The sequence below is a fragment of the Ips typographus genome, linkage group LG12, assembly GCF_016097725.1.
Source record: "Ips typographus isolate SLU linkage group LG12, UJ_Ityp_2.0, whole genome shotgun sequence".
Classification (NCBI taxonomy): Eukaryota; Metazoa; Arthropoda; class Insecta; order Coleoptera; family Curculionidae; genus Ips; species Ips typographus.
The window spans coordinates 1,905,728-1,925,115 of NC_138433.1; the positions used below are offsets into that span (position 1 = coordinate 1,905,728).

The 19,388-nt window shown below is 38.7% G+C and overlaps 2 protein-coding genes across 5 annotated transcripts in view; one reads left to right on the forward strand and one right to left on the reverse strand.

Moving 5' to 3' along the window:
- The window catches only part of LOC145736787 (uncharacterized), a 27,510-nt gene extending 8,498 nt beyond the window's left edge, over positions 1–19,012 (reverse strand). For 2 of the 3 annotated variants that reach the window (XM_081991206.1, XM_081991203.1), the window contains exon 1: positions 3,057–3,196. The gene's annotated coding sequence lies outside the window, so the exon portion shown is untranslated. Of the gene's footprint in view, positions 1–3,056; positions 3,197–18,840 lie in introns of those variants that run through there. The other variant, XM_081991204.1, reaches the window with a different exon arrangement.
- On the forward strand, positions 3,129–10,128 carry Mf (myofilin). Of its 2 annotated transcripts, none has more exons than XM_081991197.1 (5): positions 3,129–3,252; positions 4,259–4,510; positions 8,051–8,340; positions 8,397–8,649; positions 9,707–10,128. In XM_081991197.1, exons 1-5 carry the CDS (start codon positions 3,159–3,161, stop codon positions 9,718–9,720), a joined length of 903 nt encoding a protein of 300 aa, XP_081847323.1. In that variant the 5' UTR covers positions 3,129–3,158; the 3' UTR covers positions 9,721–10,128. The 2 variants fall into 2 exon arrangements, with proteins under 2 accessions (XP_081847323.1, XP_081847324.1); XM_081991198.1 differs by having other exon boundaries at positions 8,397–8,442.
- Positions 19,013–19,388: the final 376 nt, after the last annotated feature.

Sequence of the window (19,388 nt, forward strand, 5' to 3'; positions counted from 1 at the left end):
CAAGGAATTCGTGGATTTTAAATTTAGAATCGATCCGTGACGTAGTATAACCTCTACAACGGTACGCAGTTTAAGTGATATTTTGTCCGGCAATTTTATGGTTTAATTTGAATTTGATCCACTCTGTATGTGCGACGTTTCGTCTTTTACTGGGAAATATTTTGAATAAACATATTTTCGATTTTTTTTTTGTTAAAAACACTGAAAATGGCGTGGGTGGAGCAAAAATAAGTGACGCGTTTACGGTGAAAACTTGGCTCATATTCTTTTTTAAAACCTATTACTGATTGGAAAAGCTTTTAGAGTCAGTTGCATACGGTATAGTTAAACACTAACCTGAAGTTTAAATTATATAGAAAAATTAACATTACAATCAAAATTGGTTGCTGTGACAGACGAATGTAAGTTTTGCTGACAAAATTTTTTTGGTCAACTTTGAAGCCCTCTAGCGGCCAAACCATCAAACCCACCAACCCAAGTGGGGGTATATTTGGAAAGCCCATTTCAATACCTATCCATAGACATATAAAAGTCTTACAAGAATACACCAAATAAGGAAGTAATTTAGGATTGTATGAAAGATTGCACTAAAAATGTTCAAAATATGTTTGGTCAACTTTGAAGCCCTCTAGCGACCAAACCGTCAAACCTATTAACCCAAGGAGGGATATTTTTGGAAAGCCCATTTCAACAGCTATCCATAGACATATAAAAGTTCATACCATGTCAGTCAAATAAGGCAGTTTTTCAGGTTTAAACAAAGTGGTGCATAAAAATTGGGCAGAAAACTTTGGCCAAGTTTGTAGCCCTCTACCGGCCAAACCGTCCAACCTATCAAACCAAGGGGGGGTATCTTTGGAAAGCTTAATTCAACAGCTATCCATAGACATATAAAAGTCTATACCATGTCAGTCAAATAAGGCAGTTTTTTTAGGTTTAAACGAAATAGTGCATAAATATTAAGCAGAAAACTTTGGCCAAGTTTGAAGCCCTCTAGCGGCCAAACCATCAAACCCACCAACCCATGTGGGGGTATATTTGGAAAGCCCATTTCAATACCTATCCATAGGCATATAAAAGTCATACAAAAGCACCCCAAATAAGCAAGGTATTCAGGATTGAGTGAAGGAGTGCACCAAAAGTTCCACTCAATGTTATTAACGGTAGTTTTGACTGTAATTATCTTAAAAACGTAGGGAGTTATTTGTGTCATGTGTGAGTCGAACGACCCTAAAATATACAGGGTGTTTCATTTAAAGTAAATTGATTTTTGTGGCTCAGAAGGCAACGACTTTTGATGTTAAAGGTTTGGTTAAAAAAATCACCCTGTATACAGATGGAAGCGGCATTCAGTTTCAACAGATTTTGACAGTTGACAGTCGACGTTTCAAACCTATGAGGTATGCGTTCACCGCCACACCTACTTTAGTCTGTCATAAATGCGGCAACACTGTCAAAATCCATTCCATCGACCTATAAAACTATAGAAAACCCTCTTGAAGACTATAAATAAGTAGAAATGAAATGTGGCAACGCTGCCTAAACCTATCCCATTGAGATATATAAAAGTTTTGCAACTTCATGAGTAGAATTGTGACGTTTCTCGAGTCAAAGTTGATTAAAGAGTAAATTAGCTTTAACGGTATATAGTCAGCATTGAGTGAAAAAGTGACAGCTGTCAAATTTGACACAGCTATTATTTAAGTTAGGTTAGGTTAGGTTAGGGTAGGTAAGTGTAAACCTAAGTTAACTACACAAAACAAGGTGGTTTGATGGGTAAACTTAAAATTCTACTTTTAGAAAGGTGGATGCTTCAATAATGTTATTGACATAGTTGCAGGCAGATAAGTGACAGCTGTCAAATTTGGCACAGTCAAGCTACTAAATTAGAGTATTTGACAGCTGTCACATATGTGCCTTCTATTTCTGATTTCTGAAAAAAAAGCCAATTTTTAACCAATCACCGTGCAGAGATTTTTGAAAATCTCACAGAATGTTAGATCTGAAAAGGAATTTGACCTCGCAGTGGACCAATGCCAAAAACAACCTTATTCACTCAATTACGAAGGTCGATGTTTACATTGTAAAACAAGGACAAAGGAGGTGAAAAATTTCAGCGTATTAGGGCGTGTTTTTGCAATGAAAACTGGCAAAAAGCCTGCGAAACCGTATGGCAAAAAAACCTGAGGAGGGTAATTTCGCGCGCTAAACACTCAGAGACGCCCCCGCGTCGTGACGTCATCGTCGTCTCTCGAAAACGACGCGGAGCGTCCCGACGCAGTCAGTGCCGAACAGCAGTCGCAGATCACGACTCGTTATACCGCCAACTTAGTAGGTTAGTATTTAGAATATTACAGAAAAAAAGTGTTTTTTGTGTTAGTTTTAATCCTTATTAAAGTGTCTTATAAGGTCGTAAGTATATAGGAAGAAACGTTACAGTTCTGCATGTAGGTACAGGGTTGTCAAAAAAAGGGGTTTTGCAACCCCCTGCTAAGCAGGCGGTTGCTAAACTCTCCAAGCTACTTTCTTAAATATTTCAGTATGTTTGTTCCGTTTAAAGCAACCAGTTTAATAAATTAGAAACCAATTCGCCATTTTGGCAATAGTTGACTGGATATTTTTCAAGATGATGATATTATATCAGTGTCTATTTTCGAATACGCTGGCCGCCACTACAAAAATAGCCAGGCTCTGGCCGTGGCCGGGCCGTTATGTAAATTTGTTATGTTAGCGAAATTTTATACGTTTTGTTTTCCGTTTCTAAAAACCGTAAATTTTTGGCAAACCTTTGCCTTGAATGGACGCCTTGTACGGGTTGTCCAGGTGATTTACAACGACAAACGAGGTGTCGTCAACAAACCGTTTTACTCATCAGTGTTAACGTAAACTTTTTCGGCAAATTTTGACTCTTGAACCTTCAAAATGGCTGGCTATAAATAGCCGCATGGCTAAATTAGACTCTCTAGCCGGACGTTCGTGGGCACTTGTTTGTTTTACATTGAAACACTTAATTTAAGGTGTCCATCAAAAAATACAAATTGATTTTCTATACTTACTAAAAATAAACCAAAAAGTTATTTTAATCCATTCATCCACGGTCTGTGTGTGTTTTAACCTTCCAGACGAACGACCAAGTAAACCAAGTAGCCAAAGCGAAAATGTCTTTCAAGGACCATCTGGAAATGATCAGTCTCAATGAGAGCCCCACCAAAAAGGCCAAATTCTGGCAATCTTTTGTACGATCCCTTAAAGGTAAGTTCACTCTGTAGGTTAAAAGTTTTAGAAAAGTTACAAACTTACCAGTCATTGCACAGAGGGTGGTTAAACCAAAACCCTTTCTAGGGTGTGTAATACGTTAAGTTTATGACTGTTAATCATTGGGGAAGGCACTGTAGGACTCAGCAGGCTTTATTTAATCACTATTCACTACAAAACTAGTTAAAACAAAATTCAAAATAAACAACTTACTACAGACAGTTTAAAGTAGGGTTAAGTGTTCTCTTCCTCTTCTTCTGTCCTAACCTAATATAGCGGGGTTTTTTTTCGAGGTAATTTTCACATACTTTTGCCTGAAACACTTGGAAAAGGAGCCCTAGGGCTCCAGGGTTAATCCTAAGTGGAAAACTAACACTCTAGTTCAGGACATAACAGGATTTTGAACTGAAAATAGCCACTGTCACGGAGTGTCACATTTTTTGACGTTTAACAGAATTTTGATTTTTGACATGCACAAACAGCAAGCTGCGTTGCCAGACTAGGCAAGGTTGCCAGATTAGACATTTTGTTTTATTTAGGTTTTGTTCTTCCTGGGGGGAAAATATTTACCAGAAAACCCTTTTTGGGATAGTAAGTTTCAAAATATGTGGAAAACAGTGGACTAAAGTTTTTCCTTTAACTTTGGCGTGCACAACAGTGTTCTACAAAGCCAGTTTTCTCACTTATTAGTGTTTTTTCCTAAAAACTTGACAAAAGAAAGCGGAAGCTTTGGGCGATATTTTGTCACGGGGACCAAGTTAGGTGCTGTCAAACTGTCAAACACTTTCTAGTACAGTGACACAGTTGTATTTCATGCGAAATATCTCAGTTATTTGTAATTTTTGAATAAAAATCGTGTTTAGGTAAAATTACAAGCTACATTGTGACGTTTGAACACAAGTGACAAGTGACAGTTTGGGTATTTTTTTTAATTTGACTGGACGAATCAACCGTGGCACAAAGTTTGACAAACACTTGACATTTGACGTTTCGTTTTTTTCAGGTTCGGACGATTTGAGGGCATCCGACTCGTACTCATCGCGACCCAGAGGTATTTTCCGACCATTGAGCGACATCCCCGAACTGTCAACCGGATGGCCTTACGGCAAATCGATCTACGACGAACCTAGCGCAGCCTCAGAACGCATCCACGTGCCCGGTTATCGGTACGACCCTCTCCATCGCGACACTTACGGTTACTCTCCCAGACCAATTTTCCCCCACAACTTTGGCCATTTGGACAGATACAGGCCCGGTAAGTACCCGTCTTCCCGGTACTAATTTGGGTCGAACTTTGACGTTGCCGCGGTTGCGTAACTGAGCTGTCACGTGGTCACGTCCCCGAGGCTGTACACAACTGGCAACGTGGCGCTCCGCTGCGCAACCGCTAAAATCGGACGAATTTGAAAAAATAACGGTTTTTTGCTTGTGTCGTTCGCTACGTTATATTTATATACGATTATTGTATAATACACTATTGTTTAAAATTGTATCTAGACTGTTTGTACTACTACTGTTGTTGTATGGTGTTGTACCCTTGACATACACATAATAATATATTTGATAGTAATGATTGTACAGCCTCAAACAAAAATAAAATATTGTAAAAAAAAACCAAACGGACAAAGCACAGCGCGCCCCCGCAAACGCTTGAGCCCTCAGGGGACCATAGAACTAGCAATCTAAGGCCCTTTCGTGCTTAAAAACCTTTTTTGTATATTTGTGTCGAAGCAATAACGACTAACTAAGAAGGCTTTTTAACATTCCATCTGCTCCAGCATTTGCCAGGGCGATCCGCAACTGTTTTATCTTATTTTTGTTCAAATCCCCTCCTTTTCAGTCAATTTTTTTTCATGGTAAAAAAGGTTTGTCGGAAGGGCAACAGTGTTTTTGCAGAGGAATCGCCTTGGAGGTAAGCATAGACACTCTAATAAATGCTAACCGTTGCCTAGCTTTTTTCGTAATAACTGCGTAAATGCGTGACGTTTAAAGCACTTTCTGTGTCATTTCACAGTTTGTCACGTGATACCGATAGCAGTTTGTAAACGAAAACGTCATTGTAAAGTCAACATTTACAAATATTTCAAGTTATAGCCACCTTAGCTTTGTTAAAAGAGCTGAGGAAATGTCATGCCTGTTACTAGACGGTCACGTGACTGTCAGATGACGTCATATGTTTCCTCTGTTGGCTAAGTTTACGTGTGCGTAAATGGTAGGTAAGTTGTGATTGGTCAAAAAAAGCAGCTTTCAGCTGGCTGGTTTTTCTTGACCAATGGCAAACTATCCACCAGAGACGGACTTGTTTTAAAACCAGGGCCGTACTAATAAAATTTTTAGAAAAAATCCGGGTTTCACTTAAACCAAACAGAAAATGACTTAAAACACACTCAACTAACATCAAACACAATTTGGCTTGTAATTTGGGTAATTAGGCAATTACGGGCCTGAAATTCTCACTGGAACCAGTAAATTGAACCTAAAAACCAGGGCCGTACTGGAAAAAAAATCCTGGTTTCAGTTAAACTGAGATAATCAAACAGAAAGTGATTGAACTGACATATCAAACACAATTTGGCTTGTAATTTGGGCAGTTACGGACCTGTAATTTTCACTGAGGTCAGTGAATTAAATGTAAAAACCAGGGCGGTACTGGAAAATTGTTAAAAAAATTCCTGGTTTCAGAAAGTGCCTGAAAACACACTCATTTAGCATGACACACAATTTAGCTCGTAATTTGGGTATTTGGGCAGTTACGGTACTGAAATTTGAACGTAAAAACCAGGGCGGTACTAGAAAATTTTTAGAAAATTTCCCGGATTCAGTTAAACTGAGTTAACCACACGAAACGTGACCAAAAACACATTCAACACACAAAAAACGCATTTTTGGGTATTTGAGCAAATACGGACCTGAATTTGTGCAAAACTAGTTAAAGTACAACCCTGTACTTCTTCTGTTTTCTGATTGTGCGCTAATTTACACATTACCAGGATCCAATCCAAAATTGACCACAACTAACACGTAATAAGAGTTTTGTCACGTGACTGTGTTAATTACATGCCATGTAAGGTCACGTGATATTAATTTTTTTTGTTTTTGAAAAAAACTACCGGAAATTACATTAAATTTGCGCAATTAGTCAGTGGCCGTGTCAACGGTCACTTTGATTGCTTTAAATCCAATATGGCTACGGTTTAGCTGGACTGTCAAGAATTCTAGTCTAGACGAAATTTGTGTGCACTTTACCATTAAACCGTCCGTAACTCGGATATTTGAAACATTCTGTATACGACATATTGAATATCGTAAATAGCTAAGAAAAGGAGCTATCACGTGACGTTGAGCTGACACGGCTTAGTTGCACCGTTCGGCCGCTAGAGGGCGTCAAAGTTGTTCCTTGCTTTATTACAAATATCTCAGGTTACGAGGCTTTCCCCTAGTATGGAATGAAATTTGATAAGTGACGGGCTGTCATTGTGCCTAGAACGCTGACGTCATTCGACTTGGTCACATGACCTTAAATTTGAATTTATACATAGTTGCCATAACAATTTTTTTTAGTGCTTTTAACACAAACGAGGAATGCGCTGGTGCTAAGTTTAGCAGCTTGAAATTTTCATTAAAACCCGAGCAAATTGCGTAACCAAAACCTTGAAACAAAAACGAATAAACAAACTTGATGTTTTCGTGATGAGTGTGGGTACAGAAAAAAAAAATGGTGTAATCAGCGACGTATGCCAAAATGGCATACGTACGCGATTAATCACTGACCGTTAGCAATAAATGGCGGGAGCCCCCCCCTCCCCCCTTTATTGAGGGGGAAAAAACGGTATTTTTAACTAAAATTGGTCGTGACGTCACCGGGAAAAGTCGTGGTGGGAGTCGAAAAGTTTCACGTTTTCGCAAAAGCTTAATCAGAACGAGGCTCAGTTGCGTATCGTGCGGGTCGGGTGGTGTTAATTTTTCTGTTCATTTAATTGCATTATGGGTAAGCCAGTCATTTTCTTTTGTTTTTTTTTTCTCTGTGTTTGTGTGTGCGATTGAATTTTAACTGAAATATCGCGCAGCTCCAAATATACAAACTCGTTCAAGGTGATCCGAAAATATTTTCGTAACTCGGGAATCTTGGTTTGGCAATGACGGCTGCTGGTATTTTTAGAAAAAGAGCACAATTTCGGGAACAAAATCCAATTTCCATTAACTTATTTAGAGTAGCGTTGACGTAACGTTATTTATTACACAATACTGCAACTCCCTAATATTATAAATGTTTTAATGACGTCAGACGCAGAATTTTGCAAAAACTGGAAGTTCAAGATCAGTACCTAAAAATATCCAAGCCAACATATACAATCCATAAAAGTCTTAATTATAAACATGATAGTATCAACAACAGTGCTTTAATATAATTTCAAGGGTAAACTAATTATTTCAAACGCGAGACACCCGGTATATTATTAGGTCTATTCACTGACCTAAATAGTGCATTACAAAATGTTGACTTTAAAACTCATTTAACAATTTGTAATAAAGCGTCTACAGACTGTTCAAAACAACATAACTCGGTTAGTTCAAACGGGACACCCTGTGTATGTTATTACGTCATTTAATTCAACCTACTTGATTGTGAATTGAGTATTTATAGTGTTCATATCGTTTGTCATAATTTACCAAACCATGACACACACATTTATTTATAATTATACAGAGTGATGCATCTGAACTTCTTTCCGACGTTGACGGATTTATTTGCTATTTTTTTTTTTAATAATTTAATTGACATTTTTGGGTGTAGTGTACCACGTGACCAAACCGCGCCCCTTTGACGCCGACGGTGCTTGGAGAGACCACGTCGAGCGCGTGCGCGGACGCGAGCCCAGCCAATGGCCCAGCAACATCTTCCACACCACGTACCCGTTCTCCAGGTACCCGCTCTATTTGGTTTACAGCAAGAGACCCGCACCATCCACCGACAAATTCGACCGCCCTTGGCTTAGCCATTTGGACCGTTTGGCTGAGCTGGACAAGCTCTATCCCACTTTGTGGCCGCTTACCGGCAGCAAGCTGAGCCCCACCCCATCCAAGGTAGTCCCCCTCCAGGTGGTGGTAAAACCAAGCCAATTTGTGTTTTTGTTTTGTAGGTTGGCGGTTTCAATTACGCAGGACAACCAATCTGGAACAGACCAAGTAAGACCCTGTTCAACGACCTTTTGAACCCGTCTCCCTCCTTGCCCATTTCCGCGGTGACGCGGGATCCTTTCTGGTGGGACTCCCCCCTCAGACCCGCTTCCGTTCATACCCCATGGGGCAAGTCACCCTTCTACCTGCGTGACTCGTACCTGTCACCTGTTAAAAGGACTTTCTTGTGGGACAAGCACCCCATCAGGCCGTTCGGTAAGTCGACGACTGAAGCCGACTGTTGCCGATCATGCTTGGTTTTTTTGCTGCTTAGTGATTGGTCGGTGACTTAACGGAGTCGCTTTAACCCCCAAAACAAAAACTAAAATGTCAGAATCACTTGGTGTTTGGTCAAGCAAGCTGCTTTTTTTGACTATTTACGTTGAAATTTGCCATTAGGATGAAATTTACTATATTTGACGTCACAGCAACTTATTTTGTAACCGACTATATGAAACGCCGGTCTGACAAGTGACAGTTAAAAAACTAGTCAGGTCAGGCTTCGTCTTTGTCTACCGCAAGCCACTAGACAGAAACAGCAACAGTTTTAATAAATGTCATATATCTACAAATCAAGCAGGCTTTGACTAAATGGCGTCAACATATACAATTAAGAATTTTTATGCACATTTTTAATTTTTACCGTAAAACTACGAGTAATATATATATTTTTTAAGTTGACGTGGGCATTTTAGTGTCTACAACTGCTTTATAACTCATAACTCAAAGCTCTAAATGAGTTAAAAACACTCACCGATTACTGGATCTGCTGGCAGACTCTTGATTATGACAAATTCATAATTTTGTGGAGTGGAAACGGTCAATTTTGATGCGTGGTTACTCACTAACAGTAAAACGACACTTGTCTACACTAAATAAAGGGGAAAACACTACATTTTTCACAAAATCCGGACAAACTCGCACGATATTACACATAAACTGACGTTTTGCTTTGAAGCGCGGGTCATGGCCAACTTGATTACTAGATGTATGACTGGTTGCCTGTTGTTTCAGGTTACAGGGTGGTTTAATACTTGGGTTTGTCAACCACTCTATATGGGGGGGTTTCACTAACAATGCGACTTTTGTTAAATCACTGCTTACCACTAAAAGGCAAAGGGGTTGCGCTTAAAAAAAAATGCCGCCCTTAAACTGCTACGCATCCACCTCCTCCTCCGTGTCCCAGCAAGTCTTGGTGCAATCAAACCTTTATTTAACTAATTTGCTAAGTTGTGATCGAGTATGTCACGTGACTGTTTCCATCTTTTTCCAGCTGCCGTCTACTAAGTGCGATACGAAGTGATCACGGATGAAAAAAACCAGGAAAAAGCGACTGATGCACTCGTTACTCGCATTTCTCTCGAACCAGTATCTCTTCAAGTCACGTGTTCATTTAAATCAAGGCTTAAACTCTATACATGTTTTTTTAAGTGCCTTATATAATATACTACATTATATACCTGTTTTTTTTGGACGGTTTGCCCCTTTAACGAGTACTGGACGGGCGTCAAGTACAACAAAAACGTGTCTCTCCATTCCATCTTGTACTGGACGGTTCGTCGCAGTGCTCAGAACGGGCAAATCACTTTTTTCCTTAAGTTTTCTTAGTTGTTATGTTATATTTTTGTTTTAAAGTCTATTATAATATCTATTATTGTAATGTTAATGCAATAAACGACCGAACAACCAAACAGACACTTATATGAGTATTATTACCTATTATAAAGTTTGACGTAATTAGACAATCACAGCAACTCCCTGGCACTGTATTTTATTAAGTAACACAGTACAGGGTGACAAAAAGTATCCACCTTAACGAATTCCTAGGTCAGCTTTACTATGTGCTGTGTGTATACACAAAAAATACGAAGAAGCATGTCATTACAATTCAGTGCATCATGTGACCCTGAATTTGCCTGTAATGTTTAGGTCACGTGTTTAACTGTTTTTAGTTAGTAAAAAAATTTTTAATAGAAAATGGATTATGAAAACTTGTTCAAACTTTCAGCTGCGGACTAAATTTGAAAACTTGAAAAGGGGGGAACGGGGGAGTTTTGTATCCGCCCCGTTGCTATAACGACAACGTAGGCATTGGTTAAAAGCCGGAAGGAAGGAACGGATTCCTCCCCCTTCCTGCGGGGGCTTCCGGGAAGGGGGGAACGGTTAATAAACGTTCCCCCAGGGGGGATCGTTTTCACTAACAAGCTTTATATAGGTGAGCTTTTATTGCCTTTCGCGTTATGTACAGTGAATGGTTTTTCTTGTACCGTGTTTCCGGATGGGAAGAATGAAGATTACACGGTATTTCTAATAGGTTTTGGACTGGCCGAGGCTAAAAACGACTTCCGTTTACCTTTCAAAAAAGGGGCTCCGCCCCAAACTAACGCGGTTTTCTAGTTTGTTATTGATCGGCCGCCGTTAAGATTGCACAAAAGACGTTCTGGGTCCGAAATTAAATATTTAGCCACCTGGGGGTGAGAACACGTGTAAACACGGCAGTCTTTTGTTAATATGTTCGTTTCTTCCTGGCCGGATTCAATAACGTTAGCAGCCAGTAATCCCGAAAAACTAATAAAAACCCTCGCTCGATCACTTAAAACCATATCAGAGCTTAGGGCTCTAATAAACCCCGGATCAACCCTTCAAGGGGGTGGTTTTGACGACGACTTAATTAAACGCGTCATAATTTATTTATAGGGCCTTAAAGACGCCAATAACACGCCGTCGCTGACGTAATAAATCGCGAGACAAAGAAGCGTCGGCGTGAAACCAGGCCTCCGACCCCTCCCGAGCCCTGGCAATCTGTTTAAAGGCGAATCGGGACAACCGTAATGAAAATAAACGAGCCCGGGGGACTTTTACAAAGCACCCTAATGGCTTAATGACTGTTGTATATGGGAGACGGATTGATTTTTCCCCGTTTAATGTTATGATGTAGTCGTTTTCGGGACATATTGAACGCTTACCCGAATAGTAACGGCCTCATTACAACTTTGTTGGGTCAGCGTAAGGGTTTTCACCAACTTGGGATCAGTTAGGCACGTGACAGTTGCTGTCACTTGTGTACAACCGTCACGTGATCTAATTACAAGTCTGCGCATCTGTCAAATTGAACAAGGTGATGTGATTCGTTTCAAAACAATTGAAATGGGTATGGGTAGTGATACAAAATGGTCCTTAATAACATCAACTTTTGCTTCACAAAGACTTTGAAAGCCTAAATCTCAGTACAGTAGAGTAGTTTGTCATTCAATCGCAAACTACAAATAACAGTGTGAGAACTACGCAAATTTAAGAATTAGAGCTTAAAAATTGCCTAAAAGAGTCAATTCTGGCATTTCTACAGAAATTATCTTAAGAATAAATTTATCCGGAGGTAAAAGTGGCCTTAAAGTTAAAACATGTCGTGTCCTATCCAGTTATACCTCAGTCAGTTCATTGATTCGTTTACATACTTTTGAAAGTGGACATCTGGACATAACCTAATTTTTATTAGAAATGTCATTCTATGTTTACAGTTTACAAGTAATTTCGGTTTTTTCCGTGGAAAAAATAGAAAATTACCAAAAAAGTGTTGTTTTTCGGGTCGGTGTGTTCATTTTGGTGTCAGTTCAGTGTTTTGTTGGGTTAAAGCAGCTCCCAAGTGCTTTTTTTTGAGATTTTAAAGGTGGATGACTGGGTTAACCTCTTCAAACACAAATAACAAACAAATTCAGGTAGGAAAATGCATTTTTTCCACTTTTACCACGCTTTATTAGTGTAAACTTGGCTATGCAACGCAAATATCACAATTAGGGCAGTTTTTAACCTTTCGTAGACTTTTCTTGTTTTTAGCGTGAAATTGCGTCGTTTCAGGGAACAATTTGACTTGAGTGTTACAGGGTGGGTAAAAAAGGATTGAGCAGAGTGTAATTTGATCAAAACTGTAACTTTCTAACTGTCAAAATAACGAAGAAACGAGTTGTCAAAGTAGATTAGTCTAGTTTAGTACAGTGTGGTTTTTAGCGTCAAATTGTGACGTTTCAGGTGACAGTTTGGCTTGAGTGTTACAGGGTGGGTAAAAATGGATTGAGCAGAGTGTAATTTGATCAAAACTGGAACCTTCTAACTGTCAAAATAACGAAGAAACGAGCTGTCAAAGTGGACTAGTCCAGATTGACTAATTCTAGTGCAGTGTTGACTAATTCTAATACATTGTGACGTTTCAGGTGACAGTTTGGTTTGAGTGTTACAGGGTGGGTAAAAAAGGATTAATCAAGCTGTGATTGGGTCAAAACTGGAACCTTGCAACTGTCAAAATAACGAAGAAACGAGCTGTCAAAATGGACTAGTCCAGATTGACTTGATTTACTGTCTGTGAAAAAAGTGATTGACAAAACAGGACAATTGGAAAAATATGAATGGAAGACTGTTTGAAAATCTTACGCGACATAAACTAAACCGCAACCATCCACCCATCAGAAATCCCTCACACGGTTTTAAGGTTATAAAAGTCGACACAATACCGGGTGTATACCGTAAACACGGATGTGTGAAAAGCCATTGTGCCGCCCTAATAAGGTTATTTATGTTGTATCGCCTCACAAAAGAGACGAAAAATTGCCCCCGTACAAAAGCCTTAAACTGTTCTTTGTCGAAACCAGGGGGGCTTAAGTCCGGAATAGTTTCGTATATGGAATTAGTTTACCTATTAGGGCTGGAGAATATGTCTTTATACCGGTTGTACGTAAACATTAGCCTCGGATTTAGTTTGGTTCGTTTGATCGATTCGGTGCGCTCCAACGATCAAATTGGCGTTTAAACTAAAAAAAAACTGTCACTTCAAGACACATCATTAAGTGTTTCGGACAGTAGAATGTGAGCAGCTGTCTGGAACGCAGCAGGGAAGCACTAATTTCTTATCACCTCTTCCTTCTGTGTGTACCCTTCGGGCGTAATAAAGTAGTAAAGTGGGGGTCACGTGGACAGAAAAGTCAATCGTATCAGGGGCGGCGATAAGGGGGCCTCTCGGCCAAATGGCCTGGACATGACGCAGCAGGGCCATTCATCATAAAAGCGGACCAAGTCGAGTCGAAAACCCGATAAGGCCCCAAAGTTATGATTTTTTGGTATAATAGAGAAAACGTGTCATCTCCTCCATTATCTCTGGCTCTTGTTAATGCTTCGTTTAGTGGCCAGATGTGACAGTTGCTCTAATTGTCAAATGACGTCACATCAAACTGTCACTTTCAATTACGTTTGCTAGAGTGGAAAACCTCCCTTAATTCAAGAGGTATATTAATAATTCTGTTATTATTATATAAAATCAAATATCTTGCTCCAATTAAGTATTGGACATTTAATTATCAATAATCGATAACAGTTAAATTGTTTACTCAACCTTCAAGGTTCCTTCAATCGAATGTATATTTTTTCAATCGGAGCAAAGATAAACAATTGCATAACAGTCGATGTGACAACATGGCTTATTGTACTTTATATTCAGTTGGGCAATCTGTTATTTACTGTTTATTCTACCGTTTGAGATTTTACTTTTTCTTGTGTTCGCTAATTCCTAATATGTCAGTAATGCCTAATAAATAATACCCACTAACTTCCTGAATTACCACAACTGGAGAGTCTAAAAAAATCACTATTTAAATTGATACATTGAACCACCCATGTAACTGTCAAAATAACCGAATTAATGAAGGTTAAAGTAGTAGTTGTCAAAAAGTATGGCCGCCTGTTTATAGATTGCTTCATTTGGCCGCCAGAGGGCTTCAAAGCTAACTAATGTTTTCTTTGACTGTTACCGCTCTAATATATTTAAAGGATTTTTTTTTAAATCGAGCAGATACGGATATTTGGCACAATTATTGCCAAATCTAGAATAGTAGCAAAACTGTAGAAATACAATCCATAAGGTCGATTTTCGCTTGCACTAACTGGCCAACATAACGCGCAAAACCCATTAGAATAGTGGCGGTGTTTCAGGCAAATTTGACCCTAACGAAAATTGTCATTTGCCAAAACAGTTTTTCAACAAATTTCCAAGCATTACGTCGTGGTAGATCTGGTAAGTCACGTGACCGTGTTTTCCTAATTTTCTGTAGTCAAATTAGTCTTTAACCAGTCAAAAAAATTTTTTACCACTTTTTTGGGGCATCCTCTTGTTAATCCTCAAAAACTCCCTTAATTGCACTATTTTTGTTAAAGTTTTTATAGTCAATGGATAGCTAATGAAATGAGCTTTCTAAAAATACCCAAAGGGGGTTAATAGGTTGGACGGTTTGGCCACTAGAGGGCGTTAAAGTTGACTCATTTTTTCATGACTTTTTTGGTGAATTTTTTTGTTCAATCATCGATAACTAGCTTATTTGCTACACTTTGTATAAGTTTTTATATGTCAATGGATAGCTAATGAAATGAGAATTCCGAAAATGTGCTTAAAACAGTTATTTTCTTACTCCAAGTGGGTTTTTCAGCCGATTTTGTCTCCGACTGTCCTTTCAAGCTGTGTTTCTGTCAGTTCAAACTTTGACACCCCATTTCTCTCTAACTGTACCAAATCTCATAGTTTTTTTTTATGTCATTGGATATGAAATTTAATGAAAATTCCGAAAATGTGCTTAAAACAATCATTTTCTTACTCCAAGTGGGTTTTTCAGCCGATTTTGTCCTTGACTGTCCTTTCAAACTGTGTTTCTGTCAGTTCAAACTTTGACACCGCTTTTCTCCCTGACTGTACTAAATTTTGTACTGTTTTTTTAGGTTATTGGATAGGAAATTTAATGAGAATTCCGAAAATGTACTTAAAACAGTCTTTTTCTTACTCCAAGTGGATTTTACAGCCGATTTTGTCTCCGACTGTCCTTTCAAACTGTGTTTCTGTCAGTTCAAACTTTGACACCCTATTTCTCTCTAACTGTACCAAATCTTGTAGTTTTTTTTATGTCATTGGTTAGGAAATTTAATGAGAATTCCGAAAATGTGCTTAAAAGAGTCATTTTCTTACTCCAAGTGGGTTTTTCAGCCGATTTTGTCCTTGACTGTCCTTTCAAACTGTGTTTCTGTCAGTTCAAACTTTGACACCCCATTTCTCTCTAACTGTACCAAATCTCATAGTTTTTTTTATGTCATTGGATAGGAAATTTAATGAGAATTCCGAAAATGTGCTTAAAACAGTCATTTTCTTACTCCAAGTGGGTTTTTCAGCCGATTTTGTCCTCGGATATTTGCAAAAAAACTCGATAAAATAGAGTCAACTTTGACGCCCTCTAGCGACGAAACGGTAACACTTAGCAATGTCAGTTCAACGTCTCGTTATAGCCCCTTTAATTAGCTATCTTTTGTCATTTGGTGTGTTTATACATAATGTATCAAATAAGCGAGTTACAGACAAAATTTCATCCAAATGAGGAATTTTAGGGCCTTATTGAATTTAAAGCAGTCAAAGTGACTGTTTTTGTACTAATTTCCTGGTGAACACGAATCTAGTGGTCCAAGTCACGTGGTTATAATAACCTTGAAAATGTTGACAGTTATAATTACGCCTCTTTGTGTGGTCATGTGATTGCATTGACAAACTGGAGCAGGTGTCACGTGACCCTGGTTTAGCGTACAATTAACGTATAAATACGGATAAGGGTTGTAAAACCATCTGTTCGTTCGCATTGTTTCTAACTCAGTTCGGTCACGGCAGTTTATTCGATTAAACAGTTTTTTTTTTCGGTAAACTCATCCTCGTTTGATTTGTTTAATGGGGCCCACCTGCCCGTTTTCCCAAAGGGGGCGCACGCCCACTTGAAATTTCGTAAACTTTCGAATAAATAAACAAAGTAGGTTTTGCACGCCCTCTTGACCGTACAAATGCATTATTTCGATCGACTTTTGTTCACGGTTCAGATGTTTTGACGTGTACAATAGCCACCCACGTCACGGCGAGTGTCAAACCAACCCCCAGGACGATTCGATTGTTCCCAAATAACTGAATGGACAGTCTGAAGAGAAAAAGAGCAGGAAAACGGGGAGAATCTCTCTCGGAATTCTTATTTTATTTTTTCCGTTTCCGCTCGCCTAATCCGGCTTAATTTCCATCCGGATGAGTTTTTTTAGGGCGTGAAATGGACCAGCGGGACGTCCAGTTTGTCAATTTTATTACGTTTTTTTTTCTGATGCTGAAGGGGGTCAAATCGAGTTGCCACGTCTCTCATCAGTCACTATACCACCCTGTTTTGTTCTTAATCACTTTTACAGCTTTCACCACCAATTTCTGTTACTTTCAGAGCATTTTTTGGTACAACTACAATCTAGCTAGAAGTCACAGCAATTTGGTATTGCTTGCACTGGCAACACTGCTCTTCTACAAGGGTCACTTCTCCGGATTGCGCATTATACAGTCTAGACAATCTGTTCGGGAATAAAAAGGGATAAATCACCGACAAATAGATGCGTGGACGTTTTTTACGTTACATTTGTCCCGTTGCTACCAAATCAGGAAACTAATTCAATTTAGATAATTTGATTGATTTTTGTGCTGGGGGGGCTAAAGTCCACTACGCACCATTATACCAAAGAAAAACGATTAAGGTGCTTTAAAATCCCTGATGATGGTGTGATTAAGTATTCAAGGTTCGTTTCGGAGGCATTCTTTGCTATGTGGGAGATAAATGGGTTCTTTAAGCCGGTAGCACAGGCATCAATCAACATTTTTGGCTCCGCTAATGATAATGGTGGCCTCTTAATGATTTTCCATGACCATCGAGGATTCATATGTAAAATACAGGGTGTTTCATTAATATTTAACTTCACACGTTAGCATAAATCACACCCAATGATCACATGACTGTCAGATGTCAGAAGAGGGCATCAAAATCGATCAAATGAGTGAGGTTTACTCATTTTTACTTTAAGCCTTAATAACTCGCTTAATTGGAAATTGACGGGCAAAAGTTACTGAAAGTAAAATATAGCCCAGAATCTGGGCTTTTTAAAAATATGACTGCATAAGGTTATAGTTGTTACCGTTTGGCCGCTAGAGGGCGTCAAAGTCTTTGCAGACAAACAAAATGAGTGTGACTGCTTTTGTTTTGACATTAAATTACTCAGTTACTTAAATAGTTAGGACCCAAAGTCGCTGAAGGTAAAATATAGTTCAGACTTAAGGCTTTCCAACAGTAGCGGCAAAAAATGTCATTGTTGTGATCGTTTGGCCGCTAGAGGGCGTGTCAGTCAAGCTTTACAAATTCAGCCACTTTTGCTTTGATCTTAAATAACTCAGTTATATTAATAGCTACGAATAAAAGTTGCAGAAAGTAAATAATACTCCACACTCAAGGCTTTTCAAAAGTGTAATTAATAAAGGTTATTCCTATGACAGTTTGGCCGCTAGAGGGAGTCAAAGTCAAGAAACAGTGATTTTGACCATTTTTTGCTTTGACAGTTTTTGGAAACAAAAATTGAAAATTTTTCACGGTTTTTGAAACACCCTGTACTCACTCGTTAATTTGAGACAACCCAATATACGGTATACAGTATGGTTAATTAGGGCCATTGCGGTCATGTTAAACTATTTTGACACCTCTCACTTTAACCTTGAATAACTCGCTTATTTGACAGTTGACGACAAAAAGTTATTGACGTGAAAAGATAGTCTAGATTGTAAGCTTTCCGAAAATATGCTTTCTTAAGTTACTCGATTGCACCGTTTGGCCGCTAGAGGGCGTCAAAGTCAAGTTTCACAAACCTTCAAAGTAAAAATACAAAGTTGAAAATCTGTAATTGTAAAGCACCCTGTATATTTTCTAATTAATAATTGATAGATCGTTTTCCGTTACCAAATTTTGTAATTTCATTGATTTGCCCTGATCACGTCACTGTATTGTTTTTGTAAATTACGTCATCGTGACGTCAAATTTGCTCGGTACTCAAGCCAATTTCGACTGTATGCTTTTAAATATTCTGATTGAAATTTTTCAAAATTCACTACTCCGGGCCTGATTACCCTGAACAACCTTTAATGCAACACCCGTTGGAAATTCCTAAAAAGAAAAAAATTAATTGTTTTGTCAGGAAATTGTGGCTTACAAATTAAGCGTTATTAATAAGATAATACGTGCAATAATTACTTTTGATCACTGTTAGCTTAGTTAAATGTGGTCGAACCCATTTAAGACAGTACGGGCCTGACCAAAATTGCATCAAATCGTAATCACGTGACCGCTGATTTGATAACACTCGCAGTACCACGTGACTGGTGATCTTGTGGTAACCAAGGGTGCAAACGATACAGTATTTAAGCAAGTTTAATGCAAGCCTAGTGTTTTTGTGTTTATTGAAGCAGTTTTTAGATAGTTTACGGCAAAATTTTGAGGTTTGTGGTAGAAACTGAAAGATTATCGGGTAAATGACAAAGAAGAAACTTACCAGGATTAGTTTCGAAATTTACACTGCAATTTTGTAGTTTTGGGGTGTGGAGGTTAACAATTTTCGTACGTGACTAGTTTGTACACTAATTTAAGGTGAAAACACTCAATTTTAACCGGAATAATCACGAAAATCACCTATTTTGACATTTCGATTTGATTCGCGTCGGTCATGGCCTACTTGATTGCTTCATACGGCTGTCAATTCGCGTCGGTCATGGCCTACTTAATTGTTTCAATTCAATATTAGCCGTCTCCGTCTATTTAGCACGTGAGTGAGAGAGAGAAAATTATTGTATGGTTTAGTGTATCGTTGGTTGCTGACCTCACGGTTCTTATTGAGCTAAGGGAGGTGGTTGCAACGCAATAAATTAGTGAAAAACCGTACAGTTATGAGAGTTTTACCATTTTATAATTCTGTAAATAATCTGACAACACTGGTTAACCTTTTATTGCGGCTGAAAAGACCCTTAAATCGCGGCCAGCTGATTTTCCGCCCTGATTACGTGATGATCGCCCTTTAATTCGCTTCGAGCCACACCACCTGCT

Coding starts and splice junctions, on each gene's coding strand:
- Mf (XM_081991197.1), top strand. CDS start 3,159: ATGTCTTTCAAGGACCATCTGGAAATGATCAGTCTCAATGAGAGCCCC. Junction 3,253..4,258: donor TTTTGTACGATCCCTTAAAG/GTAAGTTCACTC, acceptor CGTTTTTTTCAG/GTTCGGACGATTTGAGGGCA. Junction 4,511..8,050: donor TTTGGACAGATACAGGCCCG/GTAAGTACCCGT, acceptor TTTTGGGTGTAG/TGTACCACGTGACCAAACCG.